This window comes from Phoca vitulina, unplaced genomic scaffold, assembly GCF_004348235.1.
Source record: "Phoca vitulina isolate PV1807 unplaced genomic scaffold, GSC_HSeal_1.0 scaffold22, whole genome shotgun sequence".
Classification (NCBI taxonomy): Eukaryota; Metazoa; Chordata; class Mammalia; order Carnivora; family Phocidae; genus Phoca; species Phoca vitulina.
Window position 1 is genome coordinate 2,547,387 of NW_022589725.1, and position 23,507 is coordinate 2,570,893.

A 23,507-nucleotide genomic window follows, 5' to 3' on the forward strand; every position below is an offset into this window, starting at 1 on the left:
GCCAGCTCCCGGCCAGCCCGCCGGCCGTCGGCCCCGCCGCGCCCGCCAGCCCCGCCGCGGAGCCCCGGCCTAGCCCCGGGCCGCCGCCACCACGCCGCGCGCCGTACTCCGCGTCAAGAATGGGGCGGCCAAGCTGCCCAAGCCGCCCGCCGCCGCCGCCGCCGCCGCGGCCGAGGCGCCCGGGGCCGGCGCGGGCATGGAGCGCTCGCAGAGCCGCCTCAGCCTGTCCGCCTCCTTCGAGGCGCTCGCCATCTACTTCCCGTGCATGAACTCCTTCGACGACGAGGACGCGGGTAAGCGCGCGGCCCGCCCCCATCCCCGGGGTGGGGTCCCGTGAGTCAGGGCCGGAGGCCCCCTGCCCAACCCGGTGCGCCCCGAGAGGGGGCCACTCTCTCCTCCCTACCGCCAGCCCTGCTCGGGATACGCCCCCACCCACGGGGCCCCAAGGTCTAGAGCATGCGGCGCCTTGTAGCCTCCAGCCGCCCCCAGGGACCCCTAGCTCCTCTGCATTCACCCCTTTCCCGCAGGTGGGCCCTTAGGGTCGTCTGGACCAGCTCTGTTTACTCACCTGAGCCTATTGGATGCCCTCTGTCTTGTCCCTGGATCCGACCTGCCACCCTCCCTGAGCCTCCCTCCTGTCGTGCCCACACCTCGAGCCCCGGGGCTTTGGCTGCCTCACCCCTGGGGCTCCGACGCGCCCCCGGCCGTTGGAGGTGGAGCGCAGACCTTACCTCTCCATCTTTGTCTTGCCTGCATCCAGAGGCTCCCTGCCCAAGACCCCCGCCCTGCGCCCAAGGCCTTGAGCGTCCTCATTTGGCTCTCCTCCCCTTCCCCCCAGAGGCTGGGGCTCCAGACTCCTGGTTCCTATTAGACTGGGGCGGACCGCGGGGAAACTGGCCGGGTGCGGCCTTTCCTCCCCTCTCCTCTCCGCTGGTCCCGGAGGGAGGCGTGGGGCGGGGCCGCCCCCCCCCCCCCCCCCGGAATGTGCCCGGACCTTGGGTGCTCTTGTCCCTGGAGTAGCCCTTCTGGGTGGGCTGAACCCGGCCACCATCTAGCGGCCCGAACCTCGCGCTCCCGGGCCTGCGCGCAGCCTCAGCCAGAGCCCGAGGGGCGGGGAAATGTAGGGAAACCTGCCCTTTGGGGCCCTGGGACCAGGCAGGGGGAACATGAGGGCTCCAGATATGTTTCTGCGGTGAGGAAGCCAATCCACCAACAGGTGGGGTAGTTAGAGGGTTTGGGTGAGAGTTCCCCAGAGAGTGCCAAATTGGGAGTCAGAATCAGGTTCCAGTCTTGCTTCTCTACTTATTAGCTGTGACCTTGGGCAAGTCATGTCACCGGTAGCCTCGAATCCTCATCTGTAAAATGGGATGACAGTGCCTCAGACACAGGATGCAGTTAAAAGTGTTTTCTGAAAATCTGATGTAACAGAAGCTGAACATCTGAGAGTATTTGAGTTCAGTGAGAGGACAAAAAGGAGAGGGGTGTTTGTGGTGGGGAGGAGCAAAATGGCTTCATGGACACTTTTGAGAACCTGATGAAAATGTGGACTGTCTCTTAAAAAAATACACATATGGGCCATCCTCAAAATTTTGTCTGCAGTTTTAGGGAGTTTATGGGTCCTGCTTAAGACTCCTTGCCTGCAGGGACCCTCGTCTGGTCTCCAAGTTATCTGGTGAGACATGGGATGGAGCAGTGGGTAATGGGTGCTCACGTCTTGCAGGCAGGTGGGGAAAAGGTTCTCCAGAAGAATTTGTTAGCTAAGTGAATGAATGAGGGGGTGCATGAGGCAGACTCCTGACAGATCTAGAGTTGGGGGTGGGGTAAAGATGGTTATTGCAGAGCCATTTTACAGAATCACCATTTTATGGAAAAAGTAAGTGAGGCTCAGAGCATCAAGAGCTTCCCCCTTGATGTAGCTGAGGGAGGTCGTTATGCTGGACAGGGCAAGATGAGGAGGAATGGAGAGGCTGTCTAACACAGTGGCCTCCACTGGAGAAAATCAGGTTAGCAATGAGGGCTGGGAGAGGGACCCCCACCAGCGTAGGTGAGCTGACTCTTCCACTCTTCGCCTAATGGTCAGGGACTCCCTTGAAGTTCAGCAGGCCACTTGGGTCTCAAGAGGTGGGTGGGGCAGGAGCATGGGTTTGTAGGAGCAGGGACAGTTAGGTTTTTTTCTCCTAAGTCATGCTCCATGTCCTGGATCCGATGCCTTGGTTATCATTGCTGGTTGCAGGCAACTTGCTCTGATTTCACTGAAGTCAGAATAGAGAACTTCACGTAATAGTAGAGATTTTTTAAAAAGATCCACCTGATGTTTTTTCCAGCAAGTTTCTTCCAATTCTTGTTTTGCACTTGGAAGAGACCTAGAAATCATCCTGTCCAACCCCTTTTTGCCCTCAAATGGATGAGTGTGTGTGCATGTGTGTGTGTGTGTGTGTGTGTGTGTAACCCAAGGTCACCCAATGAGGTAGGCACAGAGCTGAGACTAAAATCAGTTTTCTGGTTCGTTTTCCAGTAAACTACTAGCCTTCTGTCTAAAAGAGGATTTTTTTGAAAAGCCAAATCTGACTGTGTGGAAAATAGTTCCCAGGTGAGGGGGCCCCAGGGAACGGCTGACAGCCAAGAGTTTGGTTTGGGCATCTTGTGCTCATTGTCTGCTCATCTTAAGGGATGCTTCGAGTTTGGGAGGGGGAGGGAGATAGTCAAGTTTTATTTCCGGGAGACTAATGAGTGTCTGGTAAAAATCGGAAGTAGGAAACATTGTCTTGGTGCTTAATTTCTCTTGTTCTTCTCAAAGTCATTAATTTTCTCCTAAAAAAAAAGCCTTTCGGATTTATTCTTTTAGAACAGCACTACAGCACCTTGCTGAACTAATTTCTAAAAGCAGTTTGAATGATCTGTCACATACTGGACGGAGACTGCATCTGTAGGAGGGCTACTAGACCTGGCTTCGCTCCACCTTCCTCTTCCCTGATCCCTCCCCTGGCCCGTTAATGCCAGGCTGTCTGATGGCTCAGAGGTGTGTCCCCGATGGCTTCTGGCTCATCTAGGTGCCTCCTCTTTGATGCTGCTTCCAAAGCCTGTGGAATGCATCTTGTCCATCACCCAGGTGGAGCCAGAGCCCTGTGTGGGCTTTACCTGCCCCTTCAGCTGGTTTCCTGAGAAACTGTGTGAGGAGAAGGCTATCTCATTAGTCTTAACTGGGCCAGAGTACTTTCCTGTATCGGGCTTGGGAGCCTTGGACGTTTTGTGGGCATAGGAAGCTGCTCCTTCCTCCCACCCTGTTCTAGCCACCCTGAGGCTCAGGATGCTGGTCATTGTAGGATCCTAGAATTCCTCCCAAGGAGCACCTTCCTTCTCTTTGCACTCTGGACTCATTTGTTATGCTGCTTTTGTCCCTTTTCCAAAGATGCTGGGGCTTTAGAGAGACAGGACCTGGGGGCATTATTGTGTAGGTGTCATCATTGCTCAGTCTTGCTGGCACTGGGTTTGTAATTGGGGAGTTAGGTACATGACCTCAGCTTTTTCATGTGGATGAGGAAGAAAATAATAGCATGGACCGCATAGGGTCAACATTTTAAAAATGATTACCTTTCGAAAGGCATCCTCCTAGGTACTTTAAATATATTATTTTAATTCTTTCCTCATAGCAACCCTATAAAATTAACATTTAACATCCCCATTTTCAGATAAGAAAATTGAGGCACAGAGAGTATTTGTTCAAGGTCACTCAGCCAGGAAGTGAGGGAATTAGGATTTGAACTTGAGCAATCTGACTGAAACGTACATGCTTTTGATTATTATATTGTTTGTGATCTGCAAAGGGCTTAGTACTGTATCTGGCACCAGGTAGGCTCCCAATACCTGTTAGCTATTATCTAATTTATCAAATAAGATTTGTTTTTGAGCATGACTGTGAAAAAGAATCTGAGGGATTCTCAGAATGTTGGCTTTTATAATTTTTATAAGCTAATTTTGTTGCATTGTTGTAGCTATTAAGGCACCGTTGGGTGCTCTTTTTTGGCGGTGGTTTAAAGATGGGGATTTGGGGGGCTTGCATGTGGAACAAGAGGGTGGAGAGCAGTCCAACTCCCTGTTTCCCTATTCTTCCTGAACAGTTAATTTTCATCACATCTATAGTCCTAGCCCTGCTACTGTGCACTGGGGCACGGCTGGGGAGCAAGGGTGCCTCCACTTTCCAACAAATGCCAAAGGGGGTTGTTAGCATCAGGGTCTGGAATTGAGGATGGTGTCCCTGGTCTGGGAGAAGGGCGGAGAAGCTGGAGCAGCCAGCTCTGATTTGCCCATAGGATGCTTCGATCCCCGCACAGGAGGAAGTTGCCATGGCAACACCAGGCTGGCTACCGGTCCCTCTCTGAGTGGTTAGGGCCACATCTCTGGGCTGCAGAGCCCTCGCTGCACCGCCCTCTTCTGCTCAGGCCAAATCTGGTGGGTGGGGCGGCATGGTGGATGGATCCCACAGACTAGTATCAAAGCCCACTCCCTCTGTTTTTGGACAGAGGGAAATGGAGGGGTTGTCTGAGTTTCTTCTCCTGGATTGTGGGGTGGAGGTGCCTGTATCTTGCCAGACAGATCCCGGCAGGGGGAATTAGAGCTCTAATTCTTGCCTGCACCCGAGGCACCTGGAACGACAGCACTGGACCTCCCTCCCCACCCCCAATTTACTCCATTTGGCAGAGTTTTCTTTCCCAGACCAAGTGCTAACTTTTGTCCTTGAAATTTGACCTGAGCTTTTTCTGAGAAACAAAATGTCATGCTGTCCCACCCCTTCCCGCTAAGAGGGTGGGTGGGAACGGAGTACTTCAGCCCCAGAGGGGGGGCTAGGGCTGAGTGGATAAGGAGGAATGGTGAGGGAGAGGCCTTAAAGTATCCTTTGGGATCAGGTCCACTTGAAGTGTGTGGCTGAGGTTTTCCCATTCCCACCCTCTTTTCTAGGGCAGGCCACTTCCTGCGCCCCCGCCCCCCGGTCCGCTCCCCTAATTTACCGCCAAGTGCTGTCATCTCCTTTCGTTTTGGGAGTTAGGCAGAACTCTTCTAAATTTGGGTAGCTGAGGCATGGTAAAGAATTGCACCAGTGTTCCCCTGGTTCATGTCACGGAGTGGGGTGAGAGTATGGACCCAAACTACTTTATCTGAATCAAATTATCCTGAAAGAAGCATCTCAGAAAAATCGGGTGCATGGGGATTCAGCCCTTCCTTCACTACCCAGAGCACTGCCCTGCAGATCTGCCTCGATGCCTTTAGAGCTCTTTCCTGAAATCCCTCTCCCTCTGGCACCCCCTCTTCCCTGTCCCCAGGCAGCCAGACTCCTGGCTCCAGCTTCCTGGAGTTTGCAGTGGCAGGAAGGCCGTCTGGTTCCGTTGGGTGGGAGGCGGGAAGGAGGGCTCCCTGCGCCTCGGCTCACTCGGAGGGTGGTGCTCTGGCTCCCTCCCCACCCACCTGGGCCCCAAGGCTGAGCCAGTTCTCCAGGCAGGCTGAGTGAGGGCGGGGCGGAGGTGTGGAGGAGAGCTGGAGTGTGAGCGCGCCTCCGAGTCAGCTGACCTGCTCTCCAGGCTCTGGGCCTTTTACTTTGCCTCCTCTAACGTCTTTTCATTACGGCCTTAACAACCATCCTTTCAGCATTTCTTTTAAGAATTGTTGGAAAGGTGCCAGTTTTGGAGAATGTGTTCACAAGGGTGCATACACGTCCTGCACTGTAATCTGTGCCCCCCATCCCCTCCAGGCCTACTCACAATCCCACCGTCTTACTGTCAGTGCTCCAGGTCCCCCCAGCTCCAGTCCAGGCGCATTGCATTCGCCTCTCTCCCCCACCAGTTTACTCCGTGGGGCTGGGACTGGACTCCACTGTGGCTCTGGGGCCTCAGGCAGGGCCTTTAACCTTCCCCGGCCTCAGTTTCCTCTTCTGGAAAAAAGGGTTAATTATCCTTGTCTGAGCATCTCTCAGGATGGTAAAAATAAAATGATTGAAAGTTTTGCTTGGCTGTGCTCTGTGCTTTCCATGATCTTACTGAATCCTATAGCAACCAGAAGGGATAGCTACTGTTGCAGATGTACCCATTTTGCTGACGAGGAAGAGCCAGGCAGCTTGGAGTCATTTAGTGACTTGCTTGGGTTGCACAGTGGTGATTCAGACTGAGGTGTGTTTGGCTCCAGAGGCCACCCTCTGCCTCTTGGCATGAGACGAGATTGCAGGTGGGAGAGGGCTATGTACGCCCTGGGGGCTGTGCTTGTGCTAACAAAACAGCAAGTGACAGAGGCTGGGGTGTGGGGTCCTGTTCAGATCCACACGTGCCCCTCCAGGGTCCACCATCCCACTACAATCCTCCCCAGCCCGCTGGATTGCCTATCTGTCCATCATTTCCTGGATGATCCCCATCACGGGGCTGCCTGGCCTCCTTGAAGAATCCAGTTGTCTGCCCTGGCCCTGGGGGCCGAGCCATCACCTGCCTCTCCAGACCGATGTAGGCCAGTGCTGGATTATATTTAACGCTGTGCTATTTCCACTTGACAGCTTCAGAGCGCCATCCCCCCTCTCATTTTCTCCTTCCTCCCTCCTCCCTTTCTGATTCACTCGGAAACTGACGTGGCTGATGTCAGCGCCTTATTCTTAGCCCCCGTAATTGTAACTGCATTTAGCAGTGCGCACTTCATTAACAGTTTCTGCCATGGGGGAGTGAGATGACTACGTGCCTGGGCAGGGACACGGGTGGGGGTGAGGAGGGGGCAGCTGCAGCGGGGACCCTAGCCAGCCGCCTCTTCTGGACGGACTGACTGGGCGGGTTCCAGGCCTGGCTTCCCAAGACTGGCAGTCTTTGAAGGACCCTTGGAGAAGATCTAGTCCATTCCCCTCACTAGGCAAGGAGGGAAACTGAGGCTCAGAGAGGCAGAGTGGTTTGCCAAGGTCACATGTTAAGGATCCAGGGCTCTGGCCTCTGAGTCCAGGTTTTCTTCTTTGCTATTTACTTGCTCAACTAATATTTAATTGGCTGCTTAGGGCCGAACAGTATTCTAGGTGCTGAGGATATATTGGGGAACAAGGCAGACATGGTCTCTGCGCTCATGGAGTTATGTTCTGTGGTGCGAGAGGCAGACAATAAACAGGGAAGCAATTAAAAAATAAGTAATTTCAGTAATTTCAGATGGTGTTAAGTGAAATGGAAATAAAACTGATGGGATAGCAGATAACAATAGGTAAAGTAGTCAGGGAAGGCTCACTGAGGAGGTGACATTTGAGTTGAGGCCTAAATGACAAAGAGCCAGCAGTGGGAATATGAGGGGTTAGAGTGATCTGGGCAGAGGCAACTGTTGGTGCAAAAGCCCTGAGGTCAGTGTGAGTTTGGGTGTTTATGGAACAGAACGCAGACCAGTGTGTTTAGAGAGAATGGGTGAGGGGAGACAAGGTCAGAGACGTAGGCTGGAGACAGATCACTCAACCTTGCAGACAATAAGGAGTATGAGATGGGGAAACCAAGGTCCAAACTGGGAAGAGAAAAGGCCCCCCCACCTGTGTGAAGTCAGAAAGAGGCTGAGAACTCATGCTTCCTGAAACCCTGTCTTTTTTGTTCCTTAGATATAGATGGTTGTGCCTTTTAAATGCATCATGTGGCTTCCTTTCACGTTGTAGCCTGGGCAGGGCTCTTTCTGCCCCGCCCCTCTGCCTGCCCACCTCTCCTTTTTTTCTTTTTTTTTTAAAGATTTTATTTATTTATTTGACAGAGAGAGATAGGGAGAGCAGGAACACAAGCAGGGGGTGTGGGAGAGGGAGAAGCAGGCTTCCCGCTGAGCAGGGAGCCTGATGTGGGGCTCGATCCCAGGATCATGACTTGAGCCAAAGACAGCTGCTTAACGACTGAGCCACCCAGGCGCCCCCACCTCCCCTCCTTGAATCTCACCTGACCCAGCTTTATAGTTCCCTAGGCTGATGTAGCTGTGAAAGACCTCAGGGAGCTTCTGTTGTGGGACAGAAAGAACATGGCTTTGGAATCCGACAGACCTGAATTCTCATCCTGCTTCTGCCACTTCTGAGTTGTGTGACTTTGGGCAAGTGGCTTCAACTCTCTGGGGCTCAATTTCCTCATCTCTAAAACGGGGGAGGCACTCTTCAAAGGGTTATTTTGAGGAATACATGATGTGATGCACAGAACTCACCTAGTCCAGAGCAGGGCACGCGGGATGGAGATTTCCTTGGTTACGGGGATGAATGAGATTGTGTGTTCCATGCTGAGCACGTAGTAGTTGCTCAGTTAGGGGTAGTTGCTGCTGTTGTGTTTGTTCCCGTCAGTTTCAGTGCGTCAGAATCACCTAAGGGGCTTGTGAAAAACATGGATTGCTGGGTGCCACCCCAGCGTGTCTCATTCAGTTTGGAGTAGAAGCTGAGCATCTTATTTCTAACAAGCCCCAGGTGGTGCTGATACCAATGCTGCTGGTCCAGCGACCCTACCTTGAGAACCGCTGGGTTAGGGAAGAAAGCTGGAGAGAAATGAAGGGTTCTTCTTGACTTAGGGTGTCTCCTGGCTACCTGTGTCTTAGATGCTGGGACATTGGGTACCAAATTCAGGAGCTAGGAATAGTCTTCCGGTGTTCCTGTCTCCAGCACATGGTCTTAGATCAAATGAGCCTCCGATGCTGCCCTGCTTTGTACTGGGTTTAATGTGTGGGACCCCATAAATCCTTTTGGAAGTCATCTATATAAATGATAAATGAGTCGACATGAATAACACATCAGGCCTTAATATCCTTTTGTGGGATAACAGACTCAGACAGTTCTGGGGAGTCTGAGGGGTTCAAGTCTAGCACCTTTACCAAAGGGAACAGGACACAGTCCCTTTCCTGAATTGGAGAAAGGCAGGGCTATGTCTTAAAACCAGGAGGTTCATTTGAGGACAAGCCTCTGCTGGGAAGAAGTAAATCAAAGGAATCATCAATGTAAAGGGGCAAAATGCTGGGAAATGCTACCAAGGGAATTTACTGAGTCAGTTAATTTAGATGTTTCTAAGAAAAGGGTCGCTGGTAATTTTCTAGGGAAGGTTTGAAATTTAGCTCAGGTTGGAGGCCGGTGGGGGACGGCAGGGGGGCAAACTTTATGATGTGATAAGATTCCCACCCAGTCCCATGAAACTCTGAGTCTGAAGACAAGGGCATTTACAAATAGTTTCCAGGTGGGACTTGTCTTAAACTGATGGGAAACACTCCAAGAGGGGTGGCTCAGGGTCATAAAAGAACATGGGTTTTGGGTTTGAGTCTCTGCCATGTACTGGCTGAGGCTCTCTGTTTTTTTTTTTTTTTTTTTTAAGATTTTATTTATTTGACAGAGAGAAAGAGAGAGCAGGAGTGGGGGGAGGGGAAGGGCAGAGGGAGAGGGAGACTCCCTGCTGAGCAGGGAGCCCACCACAGAGCTTGATTCCAGGACCCTGAGATCATGACCTGAGCCGAAGGCAGACACTTAACCACTTAACGGACTGAGCCACCCAGGCGCCCCTCCCCTGGCTGAGTCTCTTGACTGTGATATGTAACTGTTCTGCTCAGCCTCATCCTTTGCAAAATGGGGTGAATAACTCCCACCTTGTGAGAATTAGAGATAATGTGTCTACTACCCATAGGGCATCCAGGAAGGGGAAGCTGCTAGAGTCAACTGCCCAGGTGCAGGACAGGCAGGATGGTGGGAATGCACACATGGGCTCGGGACTCGTGGCTCTGGTCTGGTTGGCTGTGTGCCGAGTGGAGGCCGAGAGGCTGCATGAGGAGTCAGAAGGGGTCTCCGTTCAGCCGCTGAATTTCAGGGTCTCCTCTGGCCACTTCCCTTTGTCCTTTGGGCCTCAGAATTCCCACCTGCAGAGTGAAGGTCTAGGGGGCTTGTTTATTACACACAACCAGAGTCTCCCAGAAAACAGAGGACACTTGTCCAGGTCCCCCATCTCTTCCTTTGGATGCCTCCCCCACTCAGCTACAGCTCTTCTCTGGTCATTTTTACCCCCAGAGCAGTTTCTCTCTGGCTGGTCCTTGGCTGACTGGCCATTGAATACTTCTGAAAAGATTAAGTGCTATTTGGAGTAGGTAATAAATGCAGATGGTGTAGCATTTTAAAAGCATGAAAAATATCTAGTGCAAAGTGTCCCAGGCACCTCCGTCTTCTGACACCCCTGTCTGCTCCCCGCGACACATGCTGTTTCCACCTCTTCCTGCTGTTCCTGATGAAATGTTACAGTAAACAGGCCAGATGGCACCTGTGGACACCCAAGGAAGCATCTGTCTCCCCCCCACCTCAGTCACCCAGGCCCACTCCCAGCACCTTCGTGGTCTTTTAGGCTGCCAGCTTTCTCTTTATTTTCCAGTTACCACATTCTTGTTAGGCACTTACGGTGGTGTTTAGCTCTGTGCCAGGCACTGTGAAGGTTTGAGAGTAGTCAGATTAGACTAGGTGGTATAGCTTGGTGATGCTTATGGCACAGACTCCGCAGCCAGATGGCCTGGGTGTGAATACTGGCTTTGCTGCTTAGTGGCTGTGTGTCCTTGAGCAAGTCAGCTAACTTCTCTGAGCCTCAGTTTCCATGACTATAAAAATGGGTTAATAAAAACCCCTCCCTGCCCTGAAGGTATCATGAGGATTAAATGAGTAAATACTTGTAAAGTGCTTTGTAGAGAGCCCACACACAGTGAAAGTCTTCAAGAGTGTTAGCTCTTACTGTCTTAGAGCCTCCAAGCTGGGAGCCTCTCTGAGGTCATCTGCTCATCTTCATTCGAGGCCCAGGGAGGGATCTCATGGCTTGCCCAAAGGCCCACAGCAGGTCTGTGGCAAAGCCAGGAATAGAACTGATGTTTCTGTATTTCCCAGCCAGGGCCTTTTCCTCTCCCGTGAGGTACCCCAAGTGACCACCTTGGACCCTATCTGTGCCTGAAGCTTTAAGTCCTCACCCTGCATCTCTAGCGCTTGGTGTCCCTGGGAAATGCTACCTGGAGTCACCTGGGGAGTGGGTGGGAGGATGTGTCACTCATTGGGGCCTGTAATGGAAATGAATTAGTTCCTCAGCAAATGTCTCAAGAAACATCTTTTCATCTTCCCCGGGCCCAACACCAAGACTGGACCAGGTACCTCTGGGGCCCACCCAGGCCCAGGCCAACCCATCCCCAAGCCATCTGGCTCCAGGAATCTGCCACTTTTGCCCAGCCTCTGTTGGGTGCAATGAGTTCTGGGAGAGGGACCCGCACACTGGGAAGCCTGGCCCTGTTGGGAATCAGGTGGGTGCCACTCGCTCGGGAGGAATGAACATAAGGAGTACTCTTAGGCTCCTCCCAGGAGTCTTCAAGTGGAAAAGCATACCGGAGAGGGAAGAACTCTCCCCTCTTGTCGCTGCTGTCTTAGCCTGAGACCTGGGCTCTTTGTGCAGGTGAGGTGCTATGCGGTGCTCTCGGCGGGGGCTATGAGAGGGATGCACGGCAGGCGGGAAGAGCAGCAGCTAAAGCTGGGTCCTCAGCCACAGGCTGGCCTCAGCCTGATTTGGGGGAAGCTCTGGGAAGCAGATGGCATTGCAGAGTTCACTGGCTGCCTGTATTCCCATATCCGTCATTGGCTGTGGGTGGTCCTGAAGGTCAGGACATAACTTTTTGGGCAAGTCAGCTCCCATCTAAGAGCAGTTCTCCCCAGAAGGGGCTGCTGTGAGCCAGGACCTGCAGCTACTCCCAGCAGCTATGGGATGGGTGTCCTGCTTGGCAAAGGGGATCTGGCTGGGCTGGAGACTTCCACTTCTAACTCAGGTTACCCTCTCCACAGTCCCACAGGGTGTGTGTGATCATTGTAGTAGGTGGGCTGGAAGAATCAAGTATCTGGATGGGCCCTTGACTTGGCCACGGTCACACAGCTAGTGACGGGTAACACAGGGCTTCACATCCGGGTCTGCCTCCAACACTTGTGGTCTTTTCCAACGTTCTGTACTGCATTTCATTTTTTGTGTGTGTGTGTGAATGTGTTTGTGTATTTCATGTTTCTTAGTGGGCTTCTAAGTGCCTCTTTGAAGGGTGTCTTTCTTGATGTTCAAGCCCTTTGGGTTTGACAGAACATTTTTGCCTGTTTGATCTCACCTGATCCTCATGGAAAATTGGCAAGGGCCCTCACAGCTTCCTGAAGGCAAAGTTTAAGGGGTAGCTGATTTGTCGTGGAATGAGCCCTGGCTTTGTCATAGAAAACCTGGATTTGAGACTCCATATCTTCCAGGTTGCCAGTTGAGTGACCCTGGGCAAGTCGTTCTCCTCTTTGAGCCTTGCTTTCCTCTTTGGACGAACAAGTCCATGGCTGTAAGCCACAGGTAGCCCTGCAGGTGTTCTAATAATACTGCAAGGATTTGGCAAGGCTTTGACCGGGGGGGGGGTGGGGAGTCCAAAACCAGGGCTGACCTCTGCCATGTGTATACAGGGCCTGTCAAATGGGCACAGTGACACTTACCCTGCTGTCCAGCTTTGGGTTCCCGCAGAAGCAGGTCCCAAAACAAGGCTTTGAGTACCAGTATTAGGAGGGCCCACATGAAATTGCCATTTTTAAGGGTCAAAACAGTCACAGCAATTGTACATGGTTTGTGTGGTTCACAAAGGTGATGGATGAAACTGCAGGAGAGGCATTAGAGAAAGTGAGTCAGGGAATGGTGTGAGGAAACAGTGTGTTATCCTCCAAGTTGCCCTTAACTGAGGGCAAGTGGAGTTGAGTCTTGCTGGGGGCTTCTGGGAAATTGTGTAAAGGGCCAGACAGTGGATATTTTAGTCTTTGTGGACCATGAGGTCTCTCTTACCACTGCTCAGTTACACAGTTGGAGCTCGAAAGCAGCCACAGAGAATATGTAAATGGATGGGTGAGGCTGTGTTCTAATAAAACTTTATTTACAACAGTAAGCAGTGAGCTAATTTAACTCATGGGTGGTAGTTTGCAGAACCCTGGAGTAGAACATGTACCTCGGTTGTCCCATCTAGGGGTGAGGGAGCTGGGGTATTTATACACCAATTCCTATCAGTCATTGGTCGAGAGCCATGGGGGCTGGGCTGGGGAGTATTTATTGCAGTTGTTTGCAGCCTGCTACCAGGTGGTAGCCCTCAGGCCAGGAAGCACCAGGAGTTCGGACCAGTGGTCACTGACAGTAGTAAAGATGAGGGATACAGGACAGGGGACCACCAGCATCGCTCATGCCAGTTCAGGGGCATGGCTGTGTTTGGAGAGTGTACTGGAAAGAAGGTGGCAGGATGAACACATTTTTGGCTAGGGCCAGATTATTTCATTTCATATTTCCAGGCTTTCCAGCCATTTGTTACTTTCAGGCAAAAATTGGCTCCTCCATTCTTGGCAGTTTTGTTTGCATTGTCTACCTTCATGCCTCTACTTCAGTTCCCTTTTCTGGGATGCCTGCCCTCCCCCCCCCCCCCCCCCCAGCCCCAGGGCTCCAGTGCTGCTGCCTCCAGGAAGCACACCTGTCTTCTCTCACATGGAGTTGATCATACAATGTGCGGCTTCTGTCATGTTTCCACTGCCACCCTGAGAGGCCCTCCAGGTCAAGGACTGTGTGATTCCCTGTCTGCATCCCACCTGGGGAGCATTGACTTGGGAAAGGTGGAGCTGAATCCCAAACCCCTCCCTCCCTCCTATGCTCCCTACCCCCTCCACTTCTCCCTTTCTTCCACTAGTCCTCGCTGAGGGCCAGGCCCTGTCCTAGGTGGTGATGACCCGGGAAATGCCCAGTCTTCGCTGGTCTCCTGGAGTTTACAGTCTGGTAGGGGGAGGAGTTAGGCATTAGATTACCCAAAGAACAACTAATAATTCGATCACTACTGTGGTGAGTGCTACACAAGTGGAGGGTGCCAAGAAAGGCTGGAGCTGGGAGAACTGACCTGTCCTGGTTGGGAGGAGAAGAGGGCGGGGACAGCTAAGCTGAGACCTAAGGGATGAGTAGATGAGTTCGCCAAGCACAGGTGGGAGTGAGACAGGATGCCATATGCTGAGAGGACAGATCTGGGAGTCAGTTGTGAGTCAGTTGTGAGGTCAAATCCTGGATTCTCTCAGTCTGTGTGTTTGTTTTCTACTTTGTGCTTTTTTTTTTTTTTTTGTATTTTCTGAATTTTCTACAATGGATGTGTCATGGTGAAAATTGAGAGCTTCAGAGTGTGGAGACCACACTCCCACTGGTAGTTATGTGACCTAGACCATGTGATTTAAGCACATTCTGCTTCTCCTTCTCTCTCTGCAAAGTGGGGATAATCTAGTGATGATTAACACACACTACCCATCACGTTCTGACATTCACCTTTATTAATTTATTCAAGCCTCACAACCACTCTGTGAGGTAGGTACTATCACTGTGCCTGTTTTATAGATGAGGAAACAGGCACAGAGAGATTAAGTATGTTGCCCAAGATCACACAGCTGGTAAGAGTCAGAGGCAGGACTCAAACCCAGATGTGTGATTTCAGAATCTGAGCTTAACCACTACCACCTACCTCACAGGGTGGGAATGAAAATTAAAGAGAGGACACCTGTCAAGCCCTTAGCCTAGTGCCTGACACATAATTAGTGCTCTATAAATATTAGCTCATATTATTACTGGTAGCTTTGCAAAGGCCCTGTGGTGGGAAGGGGCACATGGTGTTTTGAAAGCCCAGGGAAGGGAGCATGTAGTTGGCAAAGTATCAGGACTGGATCATACTAGATCTTTAAGTCAAGAATCCTAGACTTGAGCTTATGGACAGTTGAGCCCCTGTTGGGTTATTAACAGGGAAGCCACAGACTCAAAATCTGCAGTTTGCAAAGACTTCTCTGGCTGCAGGTGGGAAGAATGGAGCCAAGAGGCCCAGGGATGGCTCCTTTTGGTTATAGCAGCTCTCCCCAAATGGGTCTGACCATTCCAGCATTGAATCCTCAGACCGTGGCGATGATGATCTTCTGGTGTCTGGGCTGGCTGCGTGGGCTAGAGCGCAAGACACGAAAAAGTCAGGAGTGTGTCACCAGGCTGGTCTGGTGATGCTGGGAGGCTGGGAAGTGCCGGTTTGAAGGCAGGAACAAATTACTCTCCTGGAGGTGAGGCTGGGCCAATTCCTGCCCTGTTACATTATTAAATTTGTAATCTTCATTCTGATACTTCCCAGCAGTGAATAAGAACCAAATTTAAAATGCCGGCTTTACATTTCTGGAATGAAGCTCTTTGTCAAGAACTCTTGAAACCCATAATTTCTCTCCAGAGGTGAATGTCTATGTCTTAAAAAAAAATTAAATTAAAAAATAAAGGAAAGCCACTGTTTTAGGTAAAGGTTGGACTTGAAAGGTTGTCTGAAACCCCAGCCCCGACCAGGAATTGGGAGTAGGGTCTGTATGTCTCCAGGCCCAGAAAGGGTTCAGAGTAGGACTGGGCCTACAGATACCCGGGACTGCCCCAGAAATTTAAGCCCCTAAATCTGGGCTTTGCCAGGGAAAAAAGGTGAGAAAAGCCTCATGTTCTCCTCACCCCCAAGTAGTTGGCAAATCTGCTGATTTTTGAAAGAGTTTGGTAAAAATCAGGCCACAGTCCCGGAAAGAATGGAGCCACGTCAGGCTGTGGTAAGTTTTCTTGTACCTGTGTGGTGTGTGGTAGCCCTGGCTGCTGGTGGAGCTGTGGGCCGTGTTACTGCCCTTACACCTGGCTGGAAGGGCCCTGATCTGGGGCCTGCAGCATTCCTGGGCGGCTCTCTGGCCCTCCTCACTGGGTGAGGAATCCGTGGATGAAGGGGATATACCCACCTGGACCCCTCTCATCTTCAGGGTATGTGGGACCCTGGAGTTTTCTGTCCAAAGGGCCCTGAGTCGTCTTCTTGGGTCTGTCCAGACCCCTTCCCTAGGTCCATCCTCCCGAGTAGGGTGGACTGTGCCCATCACTGGTGTCCCGATAAATGGCTCCAAAGTGGCTGCTTGTGGAAGTGAGGACAGAACACAGATGTGCAAAGTGGGCCCCTTTATATGAGGGGGTGGGAATGAAGGGGAGGGGCAGGCTGCAGCCAAGGACTGGCTCCCTTTTCACTCCATATTCAGCCATGGAACACTGGATTCTAAATTTGAACCTGTGCTGGCCTTCAAGGTCATTATGTAGGCCTATTTGTCAGAATAGAAGGATAGATCATATTTTATTCAGTAGCCTAATTTGTAACTTTTAAATATTTAGAGTGAGTATGAGGGCCTCCATTGGACTCTTGCCCTGGGCCCCACAATATTAGGGGCAGGGTGGGGGGCAGCCTTTGTGTCCTTCTCTGAACTGAGAGTGAGAACAGCCCAGGGATGGCCCTTCTCATGGTCCCATTGGTGGTACACGTGGCTTGCACGGACCTTTGTGCAGATTAGAGAACACTTCTCACACCGAGCCTGGGGGACTGAATAAAGAGATGGCACCTGTAGAGGGATGAATCGGAGGAAGGCCCCCCCCCCCTTCTCCAGTGCCAGCTCGGGAAGACAGGCTGTATTTCTGCCCCGGGCCCACCTTCCGTCGGGTGCCTTTGTGCAGGTAGCAGCTTGCCCAGTAGTCCGCAGGGCCCCCTGAACCTGAACCAGAGAGGAGCCATGGGCAAGACCAGAGGGAAAGTGCTGACACTCTGGGATCCCAAGATAATCATTAAGTCATCTTAGTTTTTAATAATCATCCTCATGATAGCAAACGTTTATTCTTGTTTCATACATGCTAGGTACTCTGAGCACTTTTCCTGGACTATCCTATTGAAACATCAGCATATGAAGGTGGCAGAATTGTCCTATCCATTGTACTGATGAGGAAACTGAGGCTCAGAGAGGCTAGGCTCATCTTTGGCCCAAGGTCATTCAGCAGGAAGGTCAAACAGGCCTGCCTGGCATGTGAGTCTCTTAGCCTAACCACTGCTGTGCACAGCCCTTTATCATTTTTTAAAAGCATTGTTTATGCAGTCAACATATTTATTGACCCTGCTCCAGTGTGCTGGGTACTTGAAGGTAGGATGGGGGCCTCCCTCAGCCGAGGAGGAAAGATGAGCAGAGCAGGTAACTGGGTGACCCCATTGAGCCGGGGGTGCTGAATGTGTCCCCGAAGTGTGAGTAGCTGTTTATCAGGCTGTGTAGTCAGGGAGGAGCCCCCTTTGGTTTATCGATGTCTTATGAGGGCGAGGTAGGTGCATCAGGAGGAGGTAGGGCCAGGAAAGAGGTGGGTGGTTGGGAAAGGCTCTCGTGCCCCCACCCTTCTTGGACACTAGAACTCTCTTGTCCTCTTCAGGCTTCCTGGGCCGTGGCCTGGTCCCTTCACTGGGCTCCTGCTACGCTGGGAGTGGTCGAGTTACTGCTTGTCGCTGTAACTTCTTAAAACAATATCGTGCTTTCCCTAGTCACAAACACTTGTACGGTTATACCAGCTGACATTTCCCGAGCACACACCATGTGCCAGATGCTGTGCAAAGATTTCACGCAGGTTACCTTGTACAGTCCTCAGTCCTGTCCAGTCCTGTTGCTATTCCCGAATTCACCCAAGGTCCCAACCCAGCAGACAGCAGAGCCGATTTCCTTGGGCCCAACGTCCTCAGTCTGTGCCATGTGTACCCATGGTGGAGATTTTGAGAAAATGCAGAGAAGGCACACAAAAAATAAAAATGACTCCGATTCTATCATCCAAAAGCAGAATGTTTAACCACGAGGGCTGTTTCTCTCCAGTTGTGCGTGTGTGTGTGTGTGCAGGAATGTGTGTTTAAACCAAGACATGGTCATGCTGTGATACTGTTTTGTAAACTGAAGCCACTACTTAAAAATCACCTTAAAAGGACCTTCACAGGCTGATCTCCACGGGGACACTCTGATTTCTAGGATCGGGTCTAGAACTGTGTGTGATCCGTCCGTAGACCACAGCCCGGCCGAAGCAGGCCCAGGGACAGGACAAGGCTGCTCACCCTAAGAGCTGCGGCTCGTTTTTGTTTCTGCTTTTCACTCTTGTTCTTGTAAAAGATAAATAAATAATAAATTGAAAACTGACAGACTTACCCAGGATTTTATTCCATGCCCGGCCCCGCATTTAAATGCGAGAAGCAGAAGGCTTGTGAGCTATAAATAGCGCAGGCCGATTCTGAACAGTGGCAGAGAGAATTTGTAGGTTCTGTTTCCTCCCAACCTGGTGACCTGGATTACTTCCTTCCTGCAGCGATGGCTCTCCTCCCTGCCTCCTCTGCCCATCCTTCACGGAGCAGCACAAGTCCCTCTTGGCAGGTGTTCAGTGAGTGCCTACCCCGGGCCAGGCCCTGGGTGCTGGCCACACGGATCTGAGCGAGCCACCAGCCCCGTCACAGCCTGGGGTGGCAGGGCTAGATGTAGACACAGTTGTCCACAAATGGAAACCTTGTCATTGTGGAAGCCCAAAGAGGGGTCCCTAGCTCTGGGAGTGGGGAAAGCATCCCCATCCTGAAGGACGGGATGCTGGAGGTGAAAGAGGGCAGGAGGAGACAGGAGCCCCAGAGAGGAGGGGTCTCTGGGGTGACGGGTGTGCTGCTTGGCACCGAGCAAGGTTTTGTTATTACTCAGCAATTGCATACTTCTTGAGGGCACGTCCTAGCTTCCTTTGGTGGCTCCTATGGCTTCTGGAATCCCATCATCTTGGGTAAGGAGGGTGCACAACATTTCACTAGTCCAGTGATTCCCAGCCTGCTCTGCACATGCTTTTCTACCTGACACCAGGATCCTGAGCTCCAACCCAGATTATTCAACTAAAACTCTCAGGTGGGACCTGGGAATCTATTTCTTCACAAGCTCCCCAGGTGATTCTACTGTTTGACCACACTTAGGATTTGCCATACCAATCCGGTCTCCATCTGGGGACCTGCCTTGATCCCCTGTCCAGTCTCCCTTGGATGACAGTGAGGGACAGTCTTAACCGCTCAGGGCTGTTCCTTCCATTGACAGCTCGACTGCAGAAAGTCCTTCCTTTGTGCCCAGAGTCACCTTCACCATTAATCCTAATATAATAATGATGCTGAAAATCAAATTTGCACAGCCCTTTGTTGTCTACACAATTACTTATTTAATTTGAGAGGCAAAAACCACATAGATTTTAAATTCGGAGGGACCTGCATTAAAACCTTCCCTCTTTTCTTGTCCTACTCTATTGACTGCGTCCTTAAACCAGTGAACCTCTCTGTGTCTCAGTGTCCTCATCCCTTAAATGGACATAATAATAGTATTGGGGTCATTGGAAGGACTGAGTAGTGGGTGATATGGCTCCGGATGGGAGTAAGGCACCGATTTCATAATCATAATAATATTATATTATTGCTACTACTATTACATGAGACATTTACATTCAGTATTTAGAGGTTTTTATTGAGCACTTGATGTGTGCCCAGCACTACTCTAGGTGGTGAAAAAGCTCTCACTCACTGGCAGTCGTCATCAGTATTGTTAATATTATTTGAACCTTCAAAGTTGCTGGAGCAGGTGATAAAATCACGCACCTTTTACAGATAAGAAGATGAAGCTCAGAGGGTTGGGGGAGTTCCTCAGTTGATAAGAGATGGGAAGGGAATTTAATTGGTGTCTTCTGCTAATTCTCATCTTTTCTCCCACCTTCAGCAGGCTTTTGCTTCAGTGCCTCTGGGAAGGAAGGAGGGAGGAGAGACCATTATGCACAAGGTTAAGCTCCCCATCCCCGACACACACTTTAGCCCCCCTGATTTCCTTGGTGCTGGGCAGTTTAGGGACAGCTGTGTGGTCCTTTATTCTCTTCCTCCACGGCATTCCACTGGAAAAATCTAGTTCTGGTGCCTTTGAGCATCTTGCAGGCATAAAGGAGTCCTAGGGGAGAGGTGTAGGATCTGGCTGCTAGCTGGCTCTGCTGGGTTGGGTTTGCAGCCTGAGTGTGGTTAGGGTCTTCAGATCTGCTCTGGCAGCTGTGGGTGCAGCCCCCACTCCACCCTGAGTCACTGCCCCGTGCCCACAGCATGACTTCCCTGAGTCCAGGTCTGACCGGATTGGTTGGGTCCAAGGCTGGCCCTGGCTGGCTGCAGAACCCCGCCTGCTCTTGGCCTCCTCACTGTCCCTGGAAGGTGAGCAAGAGTTTCGGGCACTGAGTTCTCCCTTCCAGGGGGCTGCCATTCAGCCTGATCTCTCTCCACTGGGTGAAAGACCCCATCTCCTGGTAAGGAACCACAGACATCAACAAGGAAAGGAGAAGCCTTGTAGTTAGAAGAGGGTCCCTGTAATCAGACATACAGGTGTGTTTGCTGGCGAGGTGGGTTCCAAGCCAGTGACTCACGTGTCTTTTATGCTATGTTAGAGGTCGATCTCAGCTTCCCTCCTGTGAGCTTTTGTCTGAGCTCACTTGCTTTCTTGTACAATTTCAGCTGCCCTGTTCCTGCCTCCCCTTCCATCCACTTCATCAGGCAAGTCTCATTTCTAGTAGCCTCTGACCGTGGGAAAGCCCTGGGTCAGGAGTCAAGAGACTGAGTTGTAGACCAGTGCTGTCTAACAGAAGCTTCTGTGATGATGGAAATGTCCTGTATCTGTACTACCCCGAATGGGTAGGCACTAGCCACATACGGCTGTTTCAGCACTTGATGTGTGGTTAGTATAACTGAGGAACCACATTCTTCGTTATTAAAGATTGTGATTAATTTAAGTGGTCATGTGTCGGTAGTGGCCACTATATTGGGCAGGACCGCCCTAGACCCAGTTCTGTATGTGCTGAGCTGTGAGACCTTGAGCAAGTTTCTTGCCTGCTCTGGGATTAGGAAGGGGTGCAGTTGGAGAAATCAGAAGGAGACCGGCATAGAGACTGAGGTCTGAGTCAGCTAGATCTGGGGTAGATTCCAGCTCTGTCAAAAACCAGCTGTGTGGTCTTGGGCAAGTCACTTAACCTCTCTGTGCTACAGTTTCCTCATTTGTAAAGGGCGCATAACAATCATCTCACAGGGTTTAAATGAGGTTTAAATGAGATAAAACAAATCTACAGTGACTCACTCCCAGTAGGCTCTTGACAAATAGTAGAAGTAGTTTTAGCTGATCTTATAGGAGCCCATGTTCTCCTCTTGCCTCTTTGGACAACTCTGACAATTCTTGCTTTTGCTACAGATGTGTAAAAAGTGCTTACTTTCAGAGCCAGAGGTTTATCACCTTGAACCTCTTGAAATTATGTGTAGGTTGTGTCATTGTGCATTTGTATTTTTTTTTTTTCTGGAGAAAACCAGAATTTTTTAATAGAGATAAACAGCTTTCAGAAGATTTGCAAAGGAGACAAGAAGTTTAAGAACTCTGGGAGGGAAAGAAGCACGGTACATGAGGGTTCTGGCCCCAGACTGCCAGCATTTTTGACCCAGCCTTGCCACCTCCAAGCTGCATAAATCTTGTTGAACCTCAGCTTCCCCATCTGTAAAATGGGGATAAGATAGGGGCTCTTTCATGGGTTGTTGTAGGGATTAAATAAATGAATCCATGTTCATTGTGTAGCCCAGCACCTGGCATATGATCATTGTCCAGTGAATGCTGGCTGCTTCTAACATCATCATCATCACCACCTCCACCACCACCACCACCACCCATGGTTTCTATCCACTGCATGCCTGGCCTGATGCAAGCCAAAGTCTGCCCTTCTTCACCTGCTGCATCATCTCAGACTTCACCTCGTACCGCTCTCCCGTGCTCATTCCGCTCCAGCCGCTCTGGCCTCCTTGTTTGTCGGACGGGCCTGACATATGTCTGCCTCAGGGTCTGTGTGCTTGGAGCTCTGTGCCTCCAGGTATCCATCTGGCTTGTTCCTTTCCCTCCTTCAGGTCTTTACCTGCATATTATAATGAGGTCTCCCTGACCACCCGTCCCTCCACTCATCACCCTCTAACACCCTCTATATCTTTGTGTATTTGGGTGGTTCAATGTTTCCTTCCCTCTCCCGGATTAGAGCTTCAGGAGGGCTGTTTGTGTCCCTTATTTTATTCCCTGCACTGTCTAGCTCCAGTGCCTAGGACAGGCCCTGACATAGAGAAGGTGCTCAGAAAAATACTTGGTGAGTCAGCAAATGAATGATTGGATCTCATTCAGTCTGAGGTAGGCTCCTGTAGGATCCTCAAGCTCCAGAAAATATCTCCTATGTAATACTTTCATTCAACAAATATTCTCTGAACCCTCCTCTGTGCCAGGTTAGGTGTTCGGTTCCGGGGATAGAAAGATGAAAAACATCCCAGCTTTTGAGGAGTTCACAGATGTGGAGGTGACTTCAGTGCAGTCCCCTCAGTTGTAACTGCGGAATTGTGCTACGACACTGGGGTCTGTCTTCCACCCCATCCTGGAAGGGCCTGGTGGACCAGGGCCCCCATCTGCCTTGCTCCATGATGTGTCCTCAGCACTGGCCGAGGCTGGCTCACATATGTGTACAGGATGCATCAGTGAGCACATACAGGGTGTGGTGGGATAGGGACTGCCAGAGGGTCTGTGGCTGCGCCGAGGAGGAGCACAGCCTCACTCACACGGGAGGGGAGGAACGTTCTCCTGTCCCGTGGCAGACTGCTTTGACTCTCGCTTGGCCAATGATGCAGCAACTTGGGAACCATGGGAGGATGGTGGCTTCCCCTCCGTCAGGAGGCTGAGTAGCCCGCCGCAGCCCTTCTGTATTTCAGCTTCTGCCTGGGCCTCTGTCCTTGGAGTTAAAAATAGTCAAGGATGGGAGTGCAAGGACATGCTGTCCTTCTCTGCCATGGAACGGGGATTCTGCTACTGTGTCTCAAAGGGGGTGGCAGGGCGGCAGGTTTGAGAAGCCAGCGGCTTAAGGAATTATCCCTTCCTGCCCCCTCGAGGACAAGCACGGACTTCTCTTTCCCCAGTCTGGGATGACACTAAATGAGCTATGGAATGTCACAGCTGGAGGCACTCTAGGGAGTGGGCTGTTATGGGCATGAAGCCCATCGCCTCCAGGCACGAAGCCCATCGCCTCCAGGCCTGGGACCTTGGCAGACATCACCAATCAATTAAGGCCCCTTTTTCTTGGGCACATGGCAGGCATCACCAATCAATCTCAGCACCCTTTTTTGCCAAGTCCAGACACAGTCTAAGAATTTTTAACACAAGAGTATTTTAGGCAATAGCTATCAGAGTTGGCAAAAAAGAGAAAACCAATTTATCATTGTAATCTAGTCCAGCCCCCTCCTGGTGGGAAAATTGAGCTCAGAGAGGGGTAGAAACTTGTCTGATGTCACGCAGAAAGTCTGTAGTAGAGCTAGAACCAGACCCCAGGAGTCCTGACTCTGCTGGGGCTTTTTTTGTTCTCTGTCCCCTACTGCATCTGCTTTTTTATGAGAACTAAAGTGTGTCTGTCCAAAAGAAAGGCTTTTCACTGGACTGCAAACCTCAAAATTTTATGCACCGTACTGTGTATATGTGCTGACAGGTACTTTTTTCTAAGGAAAAGAGAAGAGCTCTTGTCAGCTTCTCAAGAGGCTCCTTGCACAATCAAGAAAGGTGAAGAAATCCAAGAAGAGTGAGTAGAATGGGCCAAAGTGCTACTCAA

At 51.1% G+C, this 23,507-nt stretch overlaps 1 protein-coding gene and 1 long non-coding RNA gene across 4 annotated transcripts in view; one reads left to right on the forward strand and one right to left on the reverse strand.

Annotated features, from left to right (window-relative positions):
• Positions 1–4,794, reverse strand: part of LOC116641632 — a 14,510-nt gene extending 9,716 nt beyond the window's left edge. The window contains exon 1 of one of the 2 annotated variants that reach the window (XR_004301207.1): positions 995–4,794. This is a non-coding gene — a long non-coding RNA (uncharacterized LOC116641632). The other variant, XR_004301208.1, reaches the window with a different exon arrangement.
• Positions 153–23,507, forward strand: part of RIMS4 (regulating synaptic membrane exocytosis 4) — a 60,735-nt gene continuing 37,380 nt past the window's right edge. For both annotated transcript variants that reach the window (XM_032419428.1, XM_032419429.1), the window contains exon 1: positions 153–293. In XM_032419428.1, the coding sequence (XP_032275319.1) occupies positions 197–293 (97 nt within the window). In that variant the 5' untranslated portion in view covers positions 153–196. The remainder of the gene's footprint in view (positions 294–23,507) is intronic.